The sequence below is a fragment of the Stegostoma tigrinum genome, chromosome 3 (genome assembly GCF_030684315.1).
Source record: "Stegostoma tigrinum isolate sSteTig4 chromosome 3, sSteTig4.hap1, whole genome shotgun sequence".
NCBI classification, from domain to species: Eukaryota; Metazoa; Chordata; class Chondrichthyes; order Orectolobiformes; family Stegostomatidae; genus Stegostoma; species Stegostoma tigrinum.
Window position 1 is genome coordinate 100,143,917 of NC_081356.1, and position 24,603 is coordinate 100,168,519.

At 41.9% G+C, this 24,603-nt stretch overlaps 1 protein-coding gene across 5 annotated transcripts in view; it reads left to right on the forward strand.

Annotated features, from left to right (window-relative positions):
* The first annotated feature begins 2,418 nt into the window (after positions 1-2,418).
* The window catches only part of LOC125450669 (uncharacterized), a 137,554-nt gene continuing 115,369 nt past the window's right edge, over positions 2,419-24,603 (forward strand). For 2 of the 5 annotated variants that reach the window (XM_048526710.2, XM_059644771.1), the window contains exons 1-3: positions 3,587-3,655; positions 15,781-15,841; positions 18,766-18,867. In XM_048526710.2, coding sequence (XP_048382667.1) covers positions 3,602-3,655; positions 15,781-15,841; positions 18,766-18,867 — 217 coding nt within the window. In that variant the 5' untranslated portion in view covers positions 3,587-3,601. Of the gene's footprint in view, positions 2,470-2,506; positions 2,552-3,586; positions 3,656-14,515; positions 14,569-15,780; positions 15,842-18,765; positions 18,868-24,603 lie in introns of those variants that run through there. The other 3 variants (XM_048526711.2, XM_048526712.2, XM_048526714.2) reach the window with 3 other exon arrangements.

Consider the following 24,603-nt stretch of genomic DNA (forward strand, 5'->3'; position numbering starts at 1 on the left):
TATACGTAAACTAAAATCCTCATGCCACTATTTCAAAATCCAAACTTTGAACCAACTTATAGGTAACATATATTTAAATCACACTCTCTGGTTCCCACTGGCCACATTTGTCGTGTGCTAGTCAATGTTACGAAAACAGATTAACCGGCCACTTCTTCCTGTTCATGAGACTTTGTTAGCTTTAAATGGGCTACAGTCTTTCTTATGTTACAACAGTAACTATATTTGAAAAATACTTCAGTGGCTGCAAAACACACCCTGAAGATGTGAAAGGAGCTTTGTAAATACATCTTCTTTCTTTCACGTTCTTTCAGGGCTGTGATAACAGTTTGATATTTTCTCCCAATCTGTAATCTCTGAGTCCTATCAAAAGGCTGGTCAAGATGATGTTGGTCCACTAGAGATTAAAAGTGGTATGTTTTCAATGACTATGGGGAAATGGCAGACATGTTGAAGGATCACTTTGTCTCAGTATTTGCACTAGGGAAAGAGGAAAGCCTGCTGTAAGTGCCGAGGAAATTAATATTGGATTGGTAGCAGGAACTGAATAAAATTAACATAAGTAAAACACCAATAATGAGGAAATTAATTAAAAAGTGAAAAATGCCCAGGACCTGACAGTTTCCATCTGAGGATGTTAAAGGAAGTGGGGGAGCACATTGTTGACACGTTAACTATAATGTTTAGGAGTTCCCTAGTTACTGGGGTTTTCCCTCTGGAGTGGAAAATCACATGTCACTCCACTTTTTAAGTAGGGTGAAAGTTAGCCTAAACACCTGTTGGGGGAAAATTGTTGGAGCCTATAAATCAAGGCTGGGTTAAGCAGGGTGAGCCAGCATGGGTTCGTGAAAGGTAGGTCATGTGTTAGGCCCTCAATTATTCACATTATTTATTAACAAACCAAACAATGGTATAGAAAGTGATATAATCAAATTTGCTGGTGGCATAAAATTGGGTGGCATTTTAGACAGTATAGATGATTGCATAAAATTACAAAGGGACATTGTTAGACTAGGTCAATGGGTAAAACTGTGGCAGATCGAGTTCAATGTAAACAAGTATGAGATTATCCACTTTTAACCAAAAAAGGACAGATTGGAGTACTTTCTAGATGATATGAAGTTAAATACAGTGGATACCCAAAGAGCTTTGAAGGGAGTGTTAGGTGTGTAGATCTTTAAAATGTGACAAACAGGTGCAGAAAATAATCAAGAAAGCTGATGCCTAGAGGATTGGAGTACAAGGATGCAAAATTTATACAAAAGCCCGATTAAGCCTTATCTTAGGAGCACAAAAGCTTATGTTTCGGGCCTAGACCCTTCATCTGATGGAGGGTCTGGGTCCGAAATGTCAGCTTTTGTGCTCCTAAGATGCTGTTTGGCCTGCTGTGTTCATCCAACCCCACATTTTGTTATCATTAGTTTAAAAAAGCTCCGGAATAAATATTTTACATGGTTCCAGCTGTGCAATCCTGACTGGCTTTTAAAAGAAGTCGAATAAGGTGTTCATAAACCACCTTTGAGGTAATCATTTATAAACGTGTAAACACAATTTTTAAAAAAATGCATTTCATACAAATCCACAGAACACTCTAGTTACATTTCATTGCAATTTTCTTCTTTAGGTTCCAAAAGGGACATTAAAGTTAAAACACACGCAATATCATTGGACGCTTTATTTGCATTCTTCATCCTTACAATATTTTCTTAACAACTGAAGTCAGACTCAAAAAGAAGCAAGCAAGGTAAATAAATTATGTTGGTTGTCTTGAATTCCAATTTTCTTCAAATGCGTCTAGGTTTTTTTTACGAGATCCTGTCCCTCTTCTATTCTGGGGCGTTCTCTGTCCTGAATGATTTCCATAAGCACATGTCCCACCTCAAAGACACCATAGGCGTTTGAGAACAAGTCTTATCCTATCTGTCTATAAACCCAGGGACTGGTCCCATGCACCCTCATAGAATTTCTCTGTGTACTTGCAATTCTTATCTCTCTTCTCCAGCTCCTGCCTGAGTTTTACTGATTTAGCCTCATATCACCTATTCTGGTAAACGTATCGGAGTTCTATGAAGGAGTAATGTGCACTGTGGATAAGGAAGAACCCAATGCCTGAAGTTCCAGATATAATAGGCACTGCAGATGCTGGAGAATCCGAGATAACAAGGTGTAGAGCTGGATGAACACAGCAGGCCAAGCAGCATCTTCGGAGCAGGAAAGCTGACATTTCGAGCCTAGACCCTTCATCAGAAATGATGCTCCTAAGATGCTGCTTGGCCTGAAGTTCCAGGACGTGTTTTCTATGATAAGGTGTCATAGAAAAAGCTATTGCACAAAGTAGAAGCATGGGAAGATGGAAATACGTTATCACAGGTTGAAGATTAGCTGGCTCAAAGAAATAGAGATTATGTCTACATAAGTCTTTTTCTGATTGATATGTGTCAACTGGATTTCCGCAGGTGTCCGCATTGGGTATAAACATTTTACAATCTATATCAATAAGTTAGAAAATGGAAACAAAGGTATGGTTACTAAACCTGAAGATGACACAAAGGTAGGAAATTATGTGGTGAAGAGAACATAAGGAGGTTGCAGACTGATGGAGATAAGATTGATTGAATGGACAAAAATCCTGCAGATCCTGCAACTGCAGAATTTGAATGTGCAGAGAAATCTAGATATTCCAGGAACAAAATGTGACTGTACAGGTCGAGCAAGTTTTTAAGAAAACTACTGTAGTGCTATCCTTTATTTTGAAAGTAATTGAACATAAAAGTAAGGATGCTATGTTTCAGTTAAACCATCTCTTGGGGAGACCCCTCCCTTGACTGAATGCTGTGCAGTTTTGGTGTCCTTATTTAAAGAAGGTTGCTTTTCAAAGGAGCTCTCTTATTTTGATATTTGAAATGAATGCTCTAACATAAGAACACAAGAACTAGGAATAGGAGACGGCAATTTAGCTCCTCACGATTGCTCTGCCATTTAAAACAGTCATGGCTGATCTCATCTCAGCTTCAACTCCATGTTTCTGCCTACACTGCATAGCCTGTCAAACATTACCAATTAAAAATCCAGCAATCTTCTCGTTAAATGTACTCCATGTCCTAGTGTCCAATGCACTCTGTGGTACTGAATATCAGAGATTCACAACTCTTTGAGAGAAGCATTTCCTCCTCATCTCAGTTTTAAATCTGCTTCCCCTTAGTCTCAAACAATGATCTCTCATTCTAGATTGCCTCATAGCAGAAACAGCCACACAACATTAAAATTCTTTGGTTTATGACTGGGCTTGTTTCCATAGGAGATCAGAAAGGGGAAGGATATTTTGATTGAAGTATGTAAGGTCCTCAATGGTTTCGACAAATTGGACAAAGAACAGATACTTTGTTTTGTGGCTGAATCCAAAGGAAAGGGGCACTGTTTAAATGTTAGAAGCACAATCAAGGCTCCTACAGCGACTACTTCCTGGGAGTCTCTGCTGATTGAACTGAACATGGACTGTTCCAGGAATTAGGGTGCGACTGTGCCTGGACTACTTGCATCTTAACTATCTTCCCCTCTCAGGTGGGAAGAACCCAGAAACAATCAGCTTCACCCCATACTGATGGAATGCTTAATGCTGGTGATTCTGACCCTTCAGCTTCTCCCGCAGAGCCAGGTGAGTCCCTCTCTCCTTCCTGGATGCTGAATGCATCTTATGTCTTGTCCTCTTGACTCCTGTTCTCTTGTTTGGGTTGTAGCTGGCAATTTCGGGCAATGTGGCTCACTTGCTTACATCTTGGCAGTCTTCAGTCCAACATGTGGACTCCTTGTGGCCAAACCTGCCACATTGGCTGTATAACTCGACTGAATGGCAGCTACTTTATGCAGCCGGGCACTGATACCAAACTGAGTTGCTTCATTGGCTGACATCTCTATTGAGCTAGCAATTTTGAACTTGACATCCAGGTCTCTCCGTTAGTCACTTCCACTGAATGGCTTCATGCTGGAGGCCACACGCTAACGCAAAGATATCTCTGAGGAACCCTCTGAATTCACAATGTTCCATTAATCTCTTTAGGGTGGCTAAGAATTGGTTGATGGACTCCCCTCTCTTATATAGAAGCAGAAACACTCCGCAATCATCAGTGACTTTGGTGCAAAGCGACATTCCAATACTTCACGTAAACCAAAAGAACTGCAGATGCTGTAAATCAGGAACAAAAACAAAGTTGCTGGAAAAGCTCAGCAGGTCTAGCAGCATCTGTGAAGGAGAAAACAGAGTTAACGTTTCGGGTCCAGTGACCCTTCCTCAGAACATGTTTATGACCTAACATGTCCATTGTCCAGGGACTTGTAATATTTGTTATTATACTGTTCTTATGTTATGTAGTTCTTTTTGTCATGTAAAATGTGTTGTATCTACAATAATGAAAAAGACGACTGCAAAAGGACAAAGGACCAAGGAGGTGGCCCTACTGTGCCTACCATTAACTATGTAATTCCTGTCTTGGCTTGTCTAACCAAAATGCAACACCTCATATTTTAAGACATTTGCAGTTCTGCAGCTCCACAGCGTGTTAACTCTGACTCCAGCATCTGCAGTTCTACCTATCACTATCCCACCTATCTTGCCCAGCCCACCCCTACTCTCTCTATTTATTTCTGAGTTCCCTTCCCCTTCCCCATTGCTGAAGAAAAGTCCCGAACTAAAACATCAACTTTCCTGCTCCTCTGATGCTGCCTGGCCTGCTGTGTTCCTCCAGCTCCACACTGTGTTACATCTCATATTTTTCCAAGTTAAACTCCATATACCATTCCTCTGCCCATTAACACATCTGATCAAGATCTTGCTGCAGTTTTAGTTAACCTTTTCCACTGTCGACTATATCACCAACTTAGGTGTTATCGGCAAACTTACGAACCATACCGCCTATATTCTCATTCAAATTATTTGCATAAATGACAAGCAAAAAAGTGGACCCAATACTGACCCCTGTGGAACACCTCTCATCACACAGGCCTGAATAACAATACTCTACCACCATCTATGACTGTCAAGCCAAGACTTCACACAGATCTAGCAACTCAAAACTGGGCATGCAAGAGGTGCTGTGGGCCATCAACAGCAGCAGAATTGTACTCCAGCAAAATCTGTAACCTCATGGCCTGGTATATTCCCCACTCCACCATTACCATCAATTGATTGTTTGATTGATTAGCTTATTGTCACCTGTACTGAAATGCAATGAAAAACTTTTCTTATAAGCAGTACACGCAGATCATAGTAAGCAAAGGATGTGCAGATCAAAATGACTTAGACAGAGGCCTACAGGTTACATTGCACAGGGCATGCACTAGATGAGATCAACGTTAGCAAGATCAGCACTATTTGAGGCTAGTGAGTCCATTCATCAGTCTGATAATGGCCAGGAAGAAGCTGTTCCTCCAGGCTTCTGTATCTTCTGCCTGACTGAAGAGGTTGTAGGAGATCATTACCAGGACGCGATGGGTCTTTGATGATATTGGCAGCCTTTCTGAAGCAGTGAGCCATGTAAATGGAGTCCCTAGATGGAACATTGGCTTCTGCAATGGTCTGGGCTGTGCACACCACCTTCTGTAGTTTCTTATGGCCCTGGGCAGAGCAGTTGCCATACCAGGCCATTATGCACCCGGACAGTATGCTTTCAATGGTGTATCTGTAGAAGTTGGTGAGGGACCTTATGGACCTGCTAAATTACCTGAACTGCCAGAGGAAGAAGAGGCAATGTTCTACCTTCTTGACTGTCACATCTACGTGGGAAGTCCAAGACAGTTTGTCAGTTATCGTCACTCTGAGAAACTTGATCCTATTCACCCTCTCAACCTCAATTGTTCTCCTCCTTTCTTCCTGAAATCAATGATCAGTTCTTTAGTTTTGCCAATGTTGAGAGACAGATTGTTTTCATTGCACTACATCACCAAGCCATCTCCCTTCTGTATTTTGACATTGTTAGATCCATCCCACAATGATGATGTCATCAGTGAACTTGTAGATTGCATTCATTTGGAATTTAACAACACAGTTGTAGATGTACAGGGAGTGTAGTGGGGGCTGAAGATACATCTTTTGGGGGGCTTTAGTGTTGAGTGTTGTCATGGAGGAGGTGCCTTGGGATTGTCATGGAGAATCACCAGGAGAGGTAGAGAAGTCTTCAAGAAGTTAAACTTTTATTTGCAAACAAAAGCTGTGACAATCAGAAAATGGTTTCCCGATCGCCCCCCGATCCTCGGGGCTTGTTATCTTTTATACCTTTTCAGTTATCATGCTCTTTCTCGGGTTATCAGCATAACCAATTGTGTTAATTAGTGTTATCTCTCTAAGGTATTCGTCTTCTGAATTATCTCCGCTACAAAGATTTCTCGACTTAATAGACTATGATTGTTTTCTGCCGCAATGGTCTGCCGCACCGCACCTAATCTATTACAGTAGGTCATCGTGGCCTTCGATATTTGAGATTACATGTCACATGATGGTACTATCCTAATCACACTGTGCTACCATTGTTCCAGTACCATCTAATACCACATAATCCATTACATTGTGCCATTATGGCCCTCAGCCTGTTTACCTTTGTGTCACATGATTTGACTTGATTAACCTACTCCTACTGTCTTCCATTCATATATAGTTAATTTGTTTTACTTAATTTCTTCTATGTAGCCCTAATCAATTGTCTTATTGCTTTGTATGTTCCATTTTATTTTCCATGGGATCAACCCTGGTTCAATGCAGAGTGCAGGAGGGCATGGCAGGAGAAGCATCAGGCAAACATGAAGATGAAGTGCCAACCTGGTGAAGACACCAAACAGGACTACTTACATGCCTAACAGCATAAGCAGCAAGTGACAGACAGAGCTAAGTGATCCCACAGCCAACGGATCAGATCCAAGCTCTGCAGCCTTGCCACATTCAGTTGCAAATGGTGGTGGACAACTAAGCAATTCATTGGAAGAGGAGGCTCCACAAATATCCTCATCATCAATGATGGAAGAGTCCATCACACTATTATAAAAGCTAAGGTTGAAGCTGTTGCAGCAATCTTCAGCCAGGAGTGCCAAGTGGATGATCCATCTTGGCCTCCTGCAGTAGTCCCCACCATTACAGATACCAGTCTTCAGCCAATTCAATTCACTCCATGTGATATCAAGAAACAGTTGGAGACACTAGATAATGCAAAGTCTATGGGCCCTGACAGCATTCTGGCAATAGTACTGAAGACTTGTGCTCCAGAAGTTGCTGCTCCCTTCGCCAAGCTGTTCCAGTGCAGTTATAATACTGACATTTACATGATAATGTGGATAATTGTTCAATTACATCCTGTACATAAAAAGCAGGACAAATCCAACCCAGCCAATTACTGCCCTGCCAGTCTACTGTCGATCATCAGTAAAGTGATGGAAGGTCTCATCAACAGTGCTATCAAGCAGCACCTGCTCAGCTATAACCTGCTCAGTGATACCCAGTTTGGGTTTTGCCAGGGCCACTCAACTCCTGAGATAACAAAGTGTGGAATTGGATGAACACAGCAGGCCAAGCAGCATCTTAGGAGCACAAAAGCTGACGTTTCGGGCCCAGACCCTTCATCAGAAAAGGGGATGGGGAGAGGGTTCTGAAATAAATAGGGAGAGAGGGGGAGGTGGATCAAAGATGAATCAGTGGGAGAGAGATCCCCTGAGGTTGGTCCAGAGGGAGGGGATCCCTCTCCTCATCCCCTTTTTCTGATGAAGGGCCTAGGCCTGAAATCTCAGCTTTTGTGCTCCTAAGATGCTGCTTGGCCTGCTGTGTTCATCCAGCTCCACACTTTGTTATGTCAGATTCTCCAGCATCTGCAGTTCCCATTATTTCTGAACACAATTTTAACCTCACTGCGAAGCCTCTTCCAGGGATGCTCCTCCCTCCGGATCAACCTCAAGGGATCTCTGTCCCACTGACCCATCTTCGATCCACCTCCCCCTCCCTCCCTATTTATTTCAGAGCCCTCTCCCCATCCCTCTTTTCTGATGAAGCGTCTAGGCCCGAAACGTCTCCAGCATCTGCAGTTCCCATTATCTCTCCACTCAACTCCTGACCTCATTACAGCCTTGGTTCAAACGCAGAGTAAAGAGCTGAATTCCAGTGGGGAGGTGATAGTGACAGCCCTTGACATCAAGGCAACACTCAACTGATTGTGGCATCAAGAATGCCTCGCAAAACTGGACTCAATGGGTATCAGGGCAAACTCTTTGGTGGTTGGAGTCATACCTGACACATAGGAAAATGGTCAGTGTTGTTGAAGTTCAATCATCTCAGTACCAGGACATCTCTGCAGTAGTTCCTAATGGTAGTGTCCTCAGTCCAACCATTTTCAGTTGCTTCATCAATGACCTTCCCTCTATCATAAGGTCAGAAGTAGGGATGATTACACAATGTTCAGCATTATTAGAACATAGAACAGTACAGCACAGTACAGGCCTTTTGGCCCACGATGTTGTGCCGAACTTTTACCCTAAACCTAAGGACAACCTAACCTCTAGCCCTACCTTCTACTATCATCCATACGCCTACCTAATAGTCATTTTAATGCCCCTAATGAGGCCGACTCCACTACTGTCTCCAGCAGTGCATTCCACACCTTGACCACTCTCTGAGTAAAGAGGATTATGAGGACAGAATTCTTGCAATGCAGAAGAAAACTGGGGCTGCTCCTGCAGGAATGAATTATTCACGATTCCTCAGATACTGAAGCAGTCCATGTTCAAATGCAACAAGATCTGGACAATATCCAGGCTTGGGCTGACAAGTGGCAAGTAACATTTATGCCACACAAATGCCAGGCTATGACCATCACCAATAAGAACAATCTAACCACCGCTCTTTGGCATTCAACGGTGTTACCATCACTGAATCCCCTGCTATCAACATACTGTGGGTTATCATTGATCAGAAACTCAGCTGGACTCAGCACATAAACACATTGGCTACAAGAGCAGGTCAGAAACTCAGAATACTGCAACTAGTAACTCAACTCCTGACTCCTCAAAGCCTATCCACCAACTACAAGGCACAAGTCAGGAGTGTGATGGAACACTCCCCACTTGCAAGATGAGTGCAGCTCCAACAAAACTCAAGAAGCTTAATACCATCCAGAACAAAGCAGCCCGCTGGATTGGCACTCCACCCACAAGCATCCGGCCCCTCTACCACGACACTCAGTACATGCTGCTGCTTCTATCTACAAGATGCACTGCAGAAATTGACCAAAGTCCTCAGACAGCACCTTCCAAACCCACAACCATTTCCATCTAGAAGGACAAGACAGCAGATACATGGGAACACGACCACCTTCAAGTTCCCCTCAAAGCTACTCAGCATCCTGACTTGGAAATATTTCACTGTTCCTTCACTTTTTCTGGGTCAAAATGCTGGAAGTCTCTCCCTAATAGCATTGTGGGTCAAACCACAGCAAGTGAACTACAATGGTGCAAGTAGGCAGCTCACCACCACCTTCTCAAGGCCAGCTAGAGTTGGGCAATAAATGCTGGCCAGCCAGCGATGCCTACATCCCACAGATGAATAGAAACAAAAATTGTATCCATTTAGCTAGCTATCCCTCGATACCATGTGATCTAACTTTACTAGTCAGTCTCCTATGTGGAAGCCAAATTAAAATCAATTAAAACAATGTCCACTGCTCTGCCTTCATCTATCTTCTTCATCACCTCTTCAAAAACCTAAATCAAGTTTGTGAGAAGCAGTTTTCCACATACAAAGCCATACTGACTATACCTCATCAGCCCTTACCTATCCAAATACATGTAAATCCAATCCTTCAGAATCCTCTCCAACAATTTGCCAACCACTGATGTAAGGCTGATCAGTCTATGGTTCCTTAGCTTTTCCTTCCAGCCTTTCTTAAATAATGGCACAACACTGTCCAGCCTTCAGTTTTCTGTTACCCCACCCATGGCTACTGATGCCACAAATATTTCAGCAAGGGACACCATGGCTTCCCTAACTTCCTACAATGTTCTGGAAAACACCTGATCAGCTCTTGGGGATTCATCTACTTTAAAACATTTTAAGCCCTTGAGCACCTCCTTTCTGCAAAATGGACTCTTTTCAAGACATCGCTATTTATTTCCCTAAGTTCTCAAGTTTCCACATCTTTCTCCACAATAAATAGTGATATGAAATATTTATTTAGTTTCTCCCCCATTTTCTTTGGCTCCACACCTTTATGGTTCTGTTGATGTTTAAGGGGCCCTATTTCCTTCCTTGTTACTTTTTTGCCCTTGATATATTTGTCGAACCTCTTCAGATTATCCTTAACCTTATTTGCCGAAACTATCTCATGTCCACTTTTGTCCTCTTGATTTCCCTCTTAATTGTTTCCCTACTCCCCCTATACACCTCCAGGGATTCACCTGATCCCAGTTAAGCACAAGGACAAATCTGGGGCTACCCAAGTAATCCTACCCCCTCGAACCAAGTACCTAAGGTACCTAACTTGACACTTGACCCTGATTTTTTACACCAATGCTTCAATTGTGAAACATGTTGAGTTGACATCATTTTCAGCAGCTTCAGAGAGGCATTTTTATGTTCTGGGTAATTTTATGTTATCTATGAATTCTTAGAATTTCATTCACGTTCTGGCAATGTCTCTCCAGATCCCCCATTACACTTGATATTGGACGGTCATGATTTTATCTTCTTTAAATTCAAACTGTTCCAAATCATTTATTTCTCTAATATTTTGACCTATATCTAACAGTTTTCATTGATTTGTTGTAAGTTGTGATAGCTAATCTGTTTACAAATTGTGTTCCACTGTTGAATGTAATAGTTGAATTATTAATCCATTCTATTTGTACTCACCCATGAAAGTGAGATTTCATTTGATTTTCATGGCAATCATAGAGATAAGCACTTTTATCCTCATTTATCACATGCTAGAATATTGGAAGCAGTATCCCAATTCCAATGACCAAAAACATAGGATAATGCTTGTACTGTTCCAGTATTCCATGTTGTTATCCTTATCCAGGTAAATGATTCCACACACCCATACTCTTTATACTACCTTATCACAATATAGTCTACCTACATTGTTAAATTACGCCTTACCTTTATAAGGTAATAACTAAATTCTTGTGGTATCTCACAACTTCTTTTGTGCCAGCTATTCATAACGTACTTGTTCTAGCTGCTTGTATATGATACCTCTGAACAGAAATCCCATTGTTCTTCCAGATAGGAATAGTTTCCTACTGTAAAGGAGTTGCTAACCTGAGTGAAGAAATATGCATGATTCACACGGATCAGTGTACTGTAGACAATTAAATCTACTCCAAAGCCAAAGAGAAGTCGTCAGGTTGGGGAGGTTAGTTAGATTGAAGGGTGGGTATTTGAGTTGAATTGGATGGCATCAGTTGTTAGTGAATTTATAATTGTCTCACTGGATGTAGTCAGGTCAGATAAGAGGGACCTGTAATTGAGATTGTGTACGGGGTGTTTGGTTGCCCTTGTGTTATGCTGTTAATCATTGGTTTGCAATAAAAACTAAAGTATGTAACAATTTTGAAGTAGTATCAGAGATAATGGGAACTGCAGATGCTGGAGAATTCCAAGATAATAAAATGTGAGGCTGGATGAACACAACAGGCCAAGCAGCATCTCAGGAGCACAAAAGCTGACGTTTCGGGCCTGGACCCTTCATCAGAGAGGGGGATGGGGTGAGGGTTCTGGAATAAATAGGGAGAGAGGGGGAGGCGGACCGAAGATGGAGAGTAAAGAAGATAGGTGGAGAGAGTATAGGTGGGGAGGTAGGGAGGGGATAGGTCAGTCCAGGGAAGACGGACAGGTCAAGGAGGTGGGATGAGGTCCATCATGGGCCTCCTGCACTGCCACAATGATGCCACCCGAAGGTTGCAGGAACAGCAACTCATATTCCGCCTGGGAACCCTGCAGCCATATGGTATCAATGTGGACTTCACCAGTTTCAAAATCTCCCCTTCCCCTACTGCATCCCTCAACCAGCCCAGTTCGTCCCCTCCCCCCACTGCACCACACAACCAGCCCAGCTCTTCCCCCCCACCCACTGCATCCCAAAACCAGTCCAACCTGTCTCTGCCTCCCCAACCGGTTCTTCCTCTCACCCATCCCTTCCTCCCACCCCAAGCCGCACCCCCCGCTACCTACTAACCTCATCCCACCTCCTTGACCTGTCCGTCTTCCCTGGACTGACCTATCCCCTCCCTACCTCCCCACCTACACTCTCTCCACCTATCTTCTTTACTCTCCATCTTCGGTCCGCCTCCCCCTCTCTCCCTATTTATTCCAGTTCCCTCCCCCCATCCCCCTCTCTGATGAAGGGTCTAGGCCCGAAACGTCAGCTTTTGTGCTCCTGAGATGCTGCTTGGCCTGCTGTGTTCGTCCAGCCTCACATTTTATTATCTTGGGTTCAAAATTGGTTTGACAGTCACAGACAGAGGGTGATGGTAGAAGATTGTTATTCAGAATGAAGACCTGTGACCAGTGGAGTTCCACAAGGTTGGCTATTGGTTTCATTGTTGTTTGTCATTTTTGTTAACAATTTGGATGAGAACATGGGAGTGATGGGTAGTAAGTTTGTAGATGAGACTAGATTTGGTGGTATAGTGGACAGTGTAAGTTATCTAAGAGTATAACAAGATCTTGATATGATGTGCAAATGGACAGAGAAGTAGTATATGGAATTTTAATTTAGAAATTTTGCCATTGCAAATCAGAGCAGGAATTTCACAGTTAATGGTAGGGCGCTAGGAAGTGTTGTTACACAAAGAGACCTGGGAAATCTGTGTTATGTTGTTCCGTCATTGAGGATGGGGACATTTATGGATCCTCCTCCACCAGTTCATTGTTTAATTGTCCCCCACCATTGATGACTGGCGAGATTAGATCTTAGCTGTTAGTTGTGGGATTGCTTAGCCTTGTGTATCATTTGCTGCCTATGCTATTTAGCTCATGGGTAGTTCTGTTCGGTAGCTTCATTAAGTTGATCCCTCATTTATAGACATGCATGGGGCTATTCCTGGCATGGCCTCCTGCAATCTTCATTGAACCAGTGTTGATCCACTGGCTTGATAATAATGTTTGAGTGGAATGTACCAAGCCATGAGGTTACAGATTTTGCTGTCATACAGTTCTGCTGCTGTTGATGGCCCATGGTGCCTCATGGATGCCAAGTCTTGAGATGTTAATTCCCAATTATGCACTCCCTCCACCACTGACATTCAGTAGCAGCACTGAGTACTACCTACAAGAAACACTGCAGAAATTCAGACCCTTAGACAATATATTCCAACCCTATGACCAGTTCCCAGAGGGCCAGGCATAGCAGATACATGGGAACACCACCAACTGAAATTTCCCCTTCAAGCCACTTACCTTCCACACTTGGAATTACTCACTGTCCTTCCCTTTCAATTTCCTCCCTAATGGCATAGTGGATGAACCTGCAGCCCATGCACTGCAGTGGTTCAGGAAAGCGGCTCACCATCACCTTCTCAAGGGCTACTGGGAATGGGCAATAAGTGCTGGCCCAGCCAACAATGTTTATTTCCCACAAGTGAATAAAAAAAAAGTGCGTAGTTGAAATCTGACATTAATGGATAGGTGCTGGAAGGCCTTTTTGATATTTTGTGCATTTGTCACACTACGTGCTTTTCTTACGTTTTTTTTAAAAATACGTTTAGTGTTTAAAAACTGAAGGAACTGCGGATGCTATAAGTCAGAGACAAAAATTAAAATTGCTGAGTAAGCTCAGCAGGCCTGGCAGCATCTGTGAGGAGAAAACAGAGTTAATGTTTTGGGCCAAGGAAGGGTCACGAGGATCCTTAGTTCAAGAGGATGGTAGAGGTGGGAATCCTTAGGACATTTGGGAATTATTTCGGTGAACACTTGAAAATTGGTAGCATACAGGGTACGGACCAAATGCTTGTCTCTCTGACTCTATGACTGATGTCCACACACAGACACACACACACACACACACACACACACAATGCCTCCACTGTTCAGTCAAACCCAGAATGTATGCATGCAGGTTATATCAAGTTGCATCTTAAGAGTTTGTGATTTGGTGTTGGTCCACTGTCAAGTAGAAGTTAGTTCTCAGGCGTGAGTAATGCTATCACGTGACAGCTTGCCATTTTGTAATTTGCCAAAGTCTTGCTTTCATCTGCATTCTATTCATATATTCCAATAGAAGGAAGGGCATTTACCATATAGAACATTTTAATTTAATTCCTTCCTCCAGGGATTCGTTAGTGAGTTCTGCAATTTGTCTTATATAATGTTTGCACAACATTGTTTTTCTACATTCAATTACAATTGAGATTTTGTATTTCACAAAGTTGTATTGGCAATGCTATTGTGTAAATAAGATATTGAGGGAAGAGTTTGCTTCTTGCTGCGTCAACTGTTGAAACATTCTTCTTAATCTTAACACAGAAACAGGTGAGTCAGATCTGTTCAGGGACCCAACCTTTAGTCAAATTGCTGTGTTTGTGTAAATGCTGCAACACTTGGTAATTGTGCATGTGAAGAATATTGTATTAACTGTATCAAATTCCTATTAAATAAATACATATAGAAGTCACAGAGAAAATGCAAGGAATGTATTGCACATACCATTATTTAGACTTAAGTAATGATATTCTGTAATATGGAAAACAGCTCATCAGATTAAAATCACCCAAGACCATTTTGGTGCCCGTGTTTTACATGCATCTGTTATTTTCTTGTTTTGTTTTGTTTGTATTGTGAGTTTGGTATTCCTGGCTGAGGGGAAATTGCAAAAAGAGAAGGCAATGCGGGGCAAGAACTATATTATGCATTGCAGAAGCATCTGTAAGTGAATTAGAGATGTACCATGAGGGTTCTCACAGCTGGTACATGTCATATACCAATTCCCGTGGATGTCAAGTGCCTGTAACTAGAGCCCAGAGAGTATGCCAAAGGTGTTGATGCCTGTCTTCAATGTGGAGGTCATTTCAAGCAAACAGCAAGCTGAAGTTGCGAGTTACCTGCTCTGACTTTCATGTTGAGAATTCTTGATGTCTAGATTATTCAGTGAGACTGGTAAACTAGATGCTCAATATTAATGAGGCAAGTTGTACAATTAATAAGGCTTTTAACAAGCTTTAATCCTGTTAATCGGCAACTCACCACTGCCAGTTTGTGAATACATAAAAGATGCAGTGAGTTCCTCTGAACATAGGCTAGATCTCTCCAGACTTCTTGTGTGATTTTGCCATGTCCCCTGCCATAACTCCCAGGGCAGAAATGGCTAGCACGAGGGGTCATAGTTTTAAGCTGGTTGGTGGAAAGTATAGAGGGGATGTCAGAGGCAGGTTCTTTACGCAGAGAGTTGTGAGAGCATGGAATGCGTTGCCAGCAGCAGTTGTGGAAGCAAGGTCATTGGGGTCATTTAAGAGACTGCTGGACATGTATATGGTCACAGAAATTTGAGGGTGCATACATGAGGATCAATGGTCGGCACAACATTGTGGGCTGAAGGGCCTGTTCTGTGCTGTACTGTTCTATGTATGTTCTATAAATTGCCAAACTGTTTGCACTGCTCTGATACTTATCTCAGGGAAAAGCTTGCCAGCAAATTATCTGCAAATTTCATGGAATTTCTGCATTTGCGATTAGATTAATTAAAATTGTGCTTAAAATTATGTCTGGTATTTAATGATTAAAGGAACCTGTAAATAACATAACTTATTTTCCTGCAGTTACTCAGTGTCACCAACTCAGAAGGGAAAATGCTTAAAACACAACCTGTCCTTCTTTCAGGTAATTCATTCATTTTTGTACATTTTTAAGATTATTTAACATTTAATTAATGTTTTGATTTTCCTTTCTGCTTGTATTTCTCTTTTTTTTGTTTTTGTATCTAAATTGATTCTTGTTTACCCTAGTTTTTGAGGCTTCTGTATTTTAAGTCACCTTAGATTTGGAGATTGACTTGAACAGTAGTTGTATCGTATGCTCTTACAGCAATTTGTGGCGCAAGAAAATTTTGAACTGAAGGTTGAGGAAAATATTTGAAATAGTCAAAGCACAAGGTGCCCTATTCCAACAAAGTATAAGCCATTTTCTACAGCTCCCACCTCAAACTCCAGTTCCTGGCCATTGCTTCCTTGCTGATTTCAGTTCACATTCTTGGGATTAACTTGACTATATTTCCAAAATTACAGCAGCAATTACATTTCAAGAGTACCACATTTATTGTAAAGTGCTTTGGGACTTGCGGAAGTCTTTCAAGATGTGTTAGAAATGGGCCTTTATTTTTCATAGGCTCAACTACCTGTATGTACTTGAGCTGAGCTTCTGTCTGTCACCAAAACCAACAACTTGCACAATGGTCCTATCACCAGTCTGCACCCCAATGCTCAAACCCTCATCCATGTTTTTAGTTACCTTCACAGCTGACTGTCTGTTCTGTCCCAGTTGGCTTCCCAGCTGCATCCTCCATAAGTGTGAATTCGTAAAAAACCTGTGACTGTATTTTAGCTCTCATCAGACTCTGTTACTCCATCATTCCTACATTGATTACTGCCCAACAACTACCGCAAGATTCAAATTCTAATCATGCACCATACCCTAATGTGGCCATATTCTTCACAAATTCAGAAAACTCCTCAAACTAGTTCTATCTATATCTTTCATTTTCTTCATTCTATTATTGTGTGGTTTTGCCCTCATTCCTCAAGCTTTCAACTGATCAACCTTGATCCCTTCCTTTATATATCCCTTAAAGCTTGCCTGCCCTTTTGTCAATTTTTGCCTGGTGACAGGCCAATGAGGTACCTTGGATATTTTGTTATATTGAAGGTGCTACTTGAACGCAAGTTGCTGTTGGGCATTTATCCTGTTTCTTCATGGCCTAGATTTTAAAAAAAGACTTGTTTTTGACATAGATAAACATTAATCTACAACTGTCATCCTGGTGAAAAGTCATTAAGTAGAAAATTTAGCTAGATTTAGCTGGCTAGATCTGACTACATTTCGAATATGGCAGAAAATGCAATAAATTTAAACCACTATAGGGGTTAAATTAAGCTCTCAGCATTAAAGTATGTTGGAGTAAATTTCACACCAGAAACAGTTTCAGTGAGCCTTTACTAAGTGTTAGTGGCAAGGTAAACTATTTGCTCAGATGGCAATTGAAGTTGTTAAAGTTTATTCTTAGATATTGAGTTATGTGACTTTGGCCTTGTAGTGGAAGAGGACACAAGGGTAGGCAAAATTCAACACAGATTACCAAACTTCCTCAAAAAATTGAAACTTGCATAACCTTCTCCCTGAAGAAATTCCTCCTCATCTCAGTTTTGAACGGTCATCACTTCATTTTGAGGCTTTGCCCTTGGGTTCTAGTCTCTCCTACTAATAGAAAGATTTTCTTTACATCTACCCTATCCAGGCCTGTAATTATTATGTGAGCGTCGATGAGATGCCCCCTCATCCTCCTAAAATCCATCAAGTACAGACCCAGAGACAGTAAGGGCTATAGATGCTAGAAGCTAGAGTCAATAATTGTGGAGTTGGAAAAGCACAGCAGGTCAGACAGCATCCGAGGAGCAGAGTCCTTAAGCACTCCTCATATAATAAGCACTTCATCCCTGAGATCATTCTTGTAAACCTCCTGTGCACCCCATCCCCAACCAGATGTCAGCACATCCTTCCTTAGATATGGGGCCAAAAACGGCTCACAAATTCCAAAATGTGGTTTGACCAGAGACTTGTACAATCTCAGCAGTACATCTCTGCAATGTTTTCCCGCCCTCTTGAAATGAATCTAACATTACATTTGCCTTCCTAACTGACAACTGAACCTGCATGTTAACCATAAGAGAATTGTGAAATAGGCCTCCCAAATCCCTTTGTGCTTCAGATTTCTAAAACCCTTCCCCATTTAGAAAATAGTTCATGGCTCCATTCTAATCACCAAAGTGCATAACCTCGAGCTTTCCCATATTGTATTCCATCTACCACTTCTTTGCCCACTCTCCTTGTTCTTCCAAGTCCTTCTGCAGCTTCCCCATCTCCTTACCAATACTTGTTCCTCCACCTATCTTTGCAAACCTAGCAACAATACCCGCAGTTCCTTCATTCAGATTGTTAATGCATAAATGAGGAGGAAGGAGTTAAAAGAGCAAGTGTTAAACCTGCCAGTCATTGTTTTCTGCTAGTAACACCTACCTTAACACCTGTTCTTACCTATATTTCTCCTTTACTATTAATACGACTCATTTTGTCTTTTAATCTGAGCACCCTCACCAGCTCCTAAGTTTGTCCTTCCTTCTCCTTCAGAACAAGTTAAAGTTGTGATTTCCCAATATACTTCAGTTCTGAAGCAGACTCATATTGGAAGCAACATGTATACACTGTTTTTCTATCCACAAATGCTGGAAAACCTGCTGAGTTTCTCCATTCTGAACAAGGATCTTGGCCTGAAACATCAGCCTTCCGCTCCTCTGATGCTGCTTGGCCTGCGGTGTTCATCCAGCTCTACACCTGTTATCTGAGTTTCTCTAGCACTGCTGTTTTTCTTTTATTTCAGATCACCAATATACACAGCATTATGCTCTTATTTTAATAGATTGAAAAAAAATGGTTCAGCCCTAAAATGTCAAATGATGCACAAATTGAGCTTCTTACTTACTTTGTGAACGTGATTTTTCTTTGTTCCAATCATTCTTTGTTCACATGTTTAGAGATGAAGGCCGCCACACCTCTGAGACGAAAGAAAGACAAACGAAAAGGAAGCATTGCTAAACCTGGATACCAGATTCAAGTGAATGGAGTTTTATATGATGGTAAAAAAAATTTTGTGAATAGTTGCAGAATATCGAATCACAAGTAAAGGCAGTTTCTATCGCAAAATTTGTTTGATTGTTTAAGTAAGACTGGGTACTGCTTTTGTGATTCCTCATTTTGTACGCAAATATAAGCAAAATAGGAAACAGTTCACCCAATTCTTGAATCAGCTTCAAACGTTTCTGCATGAAATATTACTGATGAATTCAGCTTCTCCCAACACACCACCTTCTCAGAAATTAAGAGATCTGAATGACATTGGAGTTTAAAGTAAAATTTTAAAGCTTTGATAGTCAAAAAAATTGTGTGTGCCCATTCAGGGTGCGCAGGGAGTTGGCATGAACTGCAGCAGTTCAAGAAGACACTTCTCAAGGGCAATTAGGCGTGGGCAATAAATGCTGGCCCAATCAGTGATCAAAAACAAAGTGCATGAGGGAATGTGGAAGGCAAATGGCATATTGCCTTTTTTATAAGGGGTTTGAAATATAGGCATAAAGAGGTCTCATTACTGTTGTACACAGCTGTAGTGAGATCACATCTGGACTACTGCATGCAGTTTTGTTTATCACATTAAGGGAACATTTTAGTCATAGGTTCACTAAATTAGTCCCTGGGATGACGGGTTGTTCTATGATGAGAAACATTGTAATTAGGATTCCTCCAGCTCCACACACAATATGATTGCCATTGTTGACAACCTTGTAACTATTGAGCTATTCCTTACTGTGCAGCCTTGATGCACATCAAAACCATCCTGCAAGATAATGGTAAACCCGAAAAGATCCTTTCTCACCATACACCACGCAAACTCATTAATGGGCCTTTGGCTATCACTTCCAATTTTGAAAATCACACATAATTCTCAAAGAGTAAGGTACCTTACAAATTTGCACAGCAGGCAAAGGCAGTATCATAAAAGGTTGTATGATAAAATTCAATGTCAATAGTGGAGGATTTAGTGATGATAACGCCATTGAATGTTAAGAGGCAGTGGTTAGATTGTTACTTATTGATGATGGTCATTGCCTGGTATTTGTGTGGCATGATGCTACTTGTAACTTGTCAGCCCAGACCTTGTTGCATTTGAACAAGAATTGTTTCAGTACCTGAGGAGTCATGAATGGTCCTGAACAATATGCAATCGCTGGCAAGCATGCCACTTCTGATTTTATGATGAAGGGAAGGTCATTGATGAAACAGCTGAAGATGAGTGGGCCTAGGATACCACTCTGAGAAACTTCTGCAGAGATGTCCCGGAGCTGAGATGACTGACCTTTAACAACCACAACCATCTCCTTATGTGCCAGGTATGCCTCCAACCAACTGAGATTTTCCCCCGATTCCTATTGATTTCAGTTTTGCTTGAGCTCCTTAATGCCGCACTTTGTCCAGTGTAGCCTGGTTGTCAAAGGCTGTCACTCTCACCTGACCTCAGAAATTCAGCCCTTTTGTCGATGTTTGAATCACTGTAATGAGATCAGGAGCTGAGTGGCCCTGGCGGAACCCAAACTGGACATCACTGAGCAGGTTATAGTGGAGCAAATGCTGCTAGATAGCACTGTTGATGACACCTTCCATGACTTTACTGATGATTAGGAGTGTACTAATGCATGGTAATTGGCCAGGTTGAATTTGTAATTGTGGCCTTGGATTTGTCTTATGGCTTTGTAGTTTTAGAGCTAAGATTCTGCACATAGGTGGCTGATACGCAATGGACATCAGGCACCTCTGTTAGGACAGGTGCGCCTTGCACTAGTTGGATCTGCGTTTGAGTAGATCTCTTCAGACTAGCCCTTTTTCACCCTGAATGAACAACTGGCTGGTAAATGTAACCCATAACTAGCCTGTCTCATCTCTCTCCTGGCTGAAAAACCACACACTGCAGAATTAGCATTCTTGCAATCAAAATACAGTAAAGCTAAACTTTAGGACCCAGAATATGCTGACATTTGCTGAGAGCCCAACGTATGATCACGTGGAAAGAATTGTGCCATTGTGGCCTGGCAACTAGTGAGACACAACATCAACATTGCTGCTGTTAGGGAAACGTAGCTCGTTGGAAGACGCAGCTGAGAATGGCCTTCTTCTTGAAAGGGATCTGGAATGTGAACTCCCATTTTCACAGATTCAATTTTGGATTTTGAATCACAATTCAGTGAGATGCTCTCTGAATGTCCTCTATGTGTTAGTGAGAGGCTGATGATGATCCTACATCTCCAAATCAGCCATAAACAATATCTCAACACATACAGCCCAACTTCAGGTTACAATTATGAAGTCAAGGAGAGGTTCTGCATTGATTATGATAGCTTCCTTGTTTCTATCCCCAGTGACAATGATGTCATTGTCCTAGGAGTTATAATATGTGAATTGGAAACAATCTCAAAATCTGGAGTGGAAATATTGTCAAAAATGTCATGGGGAAAGCCAATGTCATTAGCTATGTCTATTCTTGACCAATTGCATTCAACAAGGCCAATTTTCTAGACTAATATTGAGTGCAATACCTTCAAATTGTGAACCAACTTCCATTCCTTCCTTTCTTTCAGCTTTACTTCTTACATTCTCTGTCACCATGTCCTCTGTCCCCAACCCCCACTTCAGTGGGACTATCTGTTCTGTCCAGTCTGGCAGTTAGACACACCATTGTTCTGCCGTTTTCACGTTCCAACCACTTAATCTGAACTATCAACATCCTTTCTCCCCGATGCTCCACACACCCCTACTAATGCATAAAGGCTGACCCTTCCACTCTTCACATCAGCTCTGATGAAGAATCTTTTAGATTGGAAACACTAGCATGCTCACCCTTCATGGATGCTGCCTGACCTGCTGTGATCTCCAGGATTTGTTGTTTTCAGTTCTGAATCCAGAATCTGGGGTAATTTGCTCCTACCATTCACATCCATGAGCCTCAGTTTGCAGATGACTGCTACGTGATGGTTCGCTTCAGAATGGTCAACCTTTTAAACACTTCCAATGACATAGTTGGCTTGGCCTTAAATGTTTCTGAGATAAAGTGTCTCCATCAGCTTTCCCCAAGCCAAGTGAACATCCCTCACGCCACTCTCACTGACAGAATGACTTGGGAGTAGATGCAGTAATTCCCATAACTCAGCAGCCACCTTTCGCAAAGGACTACCATTGATGGCAGAGTCTAGCACCACATCACCTGTACCAGAGCTGCCTTCTTCCAGCTGGGTGTCTTTGAAAACAGGAACCTTGGGAAATCAACAAAGGCCCTAGTCAGTAAGAACATAGAACATAACAGTACAGTACAGGCTCTTTGGCCCTTGATGTTGTGCCGACCTGTCATACGATCTCAAGCCCATCTAACCTACACTATTCCATGTACGTCCATATGCTTAGCCAATGACGACTTAAATGTACCTAAAGTTGGTGAATCTACTACCGTTGCAGGCAAAGCGTTCCATTCCCTTACTACTCTCTAAGTAAAGAAACTACCTCTGACATCTGTCCTATATCTTTCACCCCTCAATTTAAAGCTATGCCCCCTCGTGCTCGCCGTCACCATCCTAGGAAAAAGACTCTCCCTATCCACCCTATCTAATCCTCTGATTATTTTATGTTTCAATTAAGTCGCCTCTCAACCTTCTTCTCTCTAATGAAAACAGCCTCAAGTCCCTCAGCCTTTCCTCGTAAGATCTTCCCTCCATACCAGGCAACATCCTAGTAAATCTCCTCTGCACCCTTTCCAAAGCTTCCACATCCTTCTTATAATGCGGTGACCAGAACTGTGCACAATACTCCAAGTGCGGCTGCACCGGAGTTTTGTACAGTTTCACCATAACCTCTTGGTTCCGGAACTCGATCCCTCTATTAATAAAAGCTAAAACACTGTATGCCTTCTTAACAGCCCTGTCAAACTGGGTGGCAACTTTCAAGGATTCCTGTACGGCTATTATGTTAACCATCCTCTTGTACTGGTGCAAAACCTGGACTTACTATTTAAATCATACAAATACCCTTAAGAAAGGTTCACCACTGGCTCCTGTTTTGGATCCTAAGGATCAAATAGGAGTGCCATCCATGCGACCATGTCTCCCTGAAGCCCCGCTCCTGAGGAGCCAATCTTGATGGATGGGGAATTGCATCCAGACACCTGAAAACCTCTCCCTAGGCAGATTGTCTTCCCCAGCTGTATATTGGCCAACACTTAAAGGATGGCCAAAGGGAAGGGGATAAGGTTGCACTTAAGGGGATCATGCTAAAGCATGGAAGCATTGGCACCACTGCCTGGGAGGGGAAAATTGACAATGCTCAGTGTGGCATCTCCTGATTCAGCAAGGTGCAGGACACTTTGAGGCTCAGCAACATGACCACAATGTTGAAGGCAGTCACAGAGGGAGGACAATGAAGTCAACCCTGAGTCTTACTGTTCCATTTCGCCATGCAACAACGTGCTGCCATTGTGCAAAATCACATGGATGTAAAATTATGCTCCTCTGTCATTTGAAGGCTGACAGATGTCATTTTTGATTCTGAGGATCCACTGACAAATTAGTTTGACTGTGTGATTTATTGCTGAGCCATCATAACTAGGAAGCTGACCAGAGTGCAAGTCTAGCCACCTCCTCCAAAATCACAAGGAGGTGGGACCAGGTTGCAGAGCTGACACACTTTTTGGGGACAATTCATTGGACCTCACCAGCTTCCAGTTCTACGTCTCAGCCAAAGGAAAAGCCAAAATCCTGAGTGCAAAATGGTCAGAAGGAGCGACTATCCAACAAAACCCATTGTTCAGTGAAGGTTACAAAAATTAATCTACTTTACTTCTTTCTTGTTCGATCTTGGTGACAGCATCTCCTGTTTACGAGGAGAGGGACAAGGTTTAATATCTGTGTCTTACTTGCATTTATCTGAATGCACAACCCACTAGTGTTCCTGCTCAAAAATGTGATTGAATGGGCACTCCTGTCTCACTATCACACATGCCCAGCTATTGCTTTCTCATTTGTCAGGTATCTCTAAACGTTGTATGGGAGTAGCAGCCTAATATAACTGCTTCCATCCCTTATCTCATTGCATTGTTTTGTAGATTTGTATTCTTCAGGGAAGTAGCAGAACATTGGCCCCATGTTCTTTTTGCCTTCGGAACAGTTTTATTCTCTTTGTGAATGCATAAAGACGTAGTATAGCACCTTTACAACTGAACTAGCAAAACAAATACTGAGAGTTGGAGACACACTGTTGAATATTGTGAAATTAAAATTAACCCCATAAATGTTGATTCAATACAGTAAACCCTTTTCGTGCTTGTGCAGATAAGCAGCTGTGACATGTTCTTTTGCAGCTGTTGCATCCACTCAAATAAGAACAAATTTCCAAGAAAAAGGCAGAATGATAGGAAACTAGTCACTCCACCCACTTTGAACTAAACATGATACTATTCACTTATCTCCAATTCCATGTAACTCAGCCCTATGTTCTCAAATTATTTTTCTCATCTTCAGAAGAACTATCATTATTTTCTGTAATCCCTTCGACTCAACACTAATGTTTCTGCCCCACTAGATTCTATGCCATTGGAGCACTCTGTATGTAACCTCTGCACTCCATTGGCCACTGTGTACCACTTCTTGAGCTGCTCTCAGCTTTCATTTTTTTGTGAAACAATATAAAATCATCTTGCCTCTTCTCCATGGTGCTGCTTCCTACTTCAGAATGTGGTTGAGACCCTTCTTGATTAAAATTAAGTTGTGCCATTGAATGAA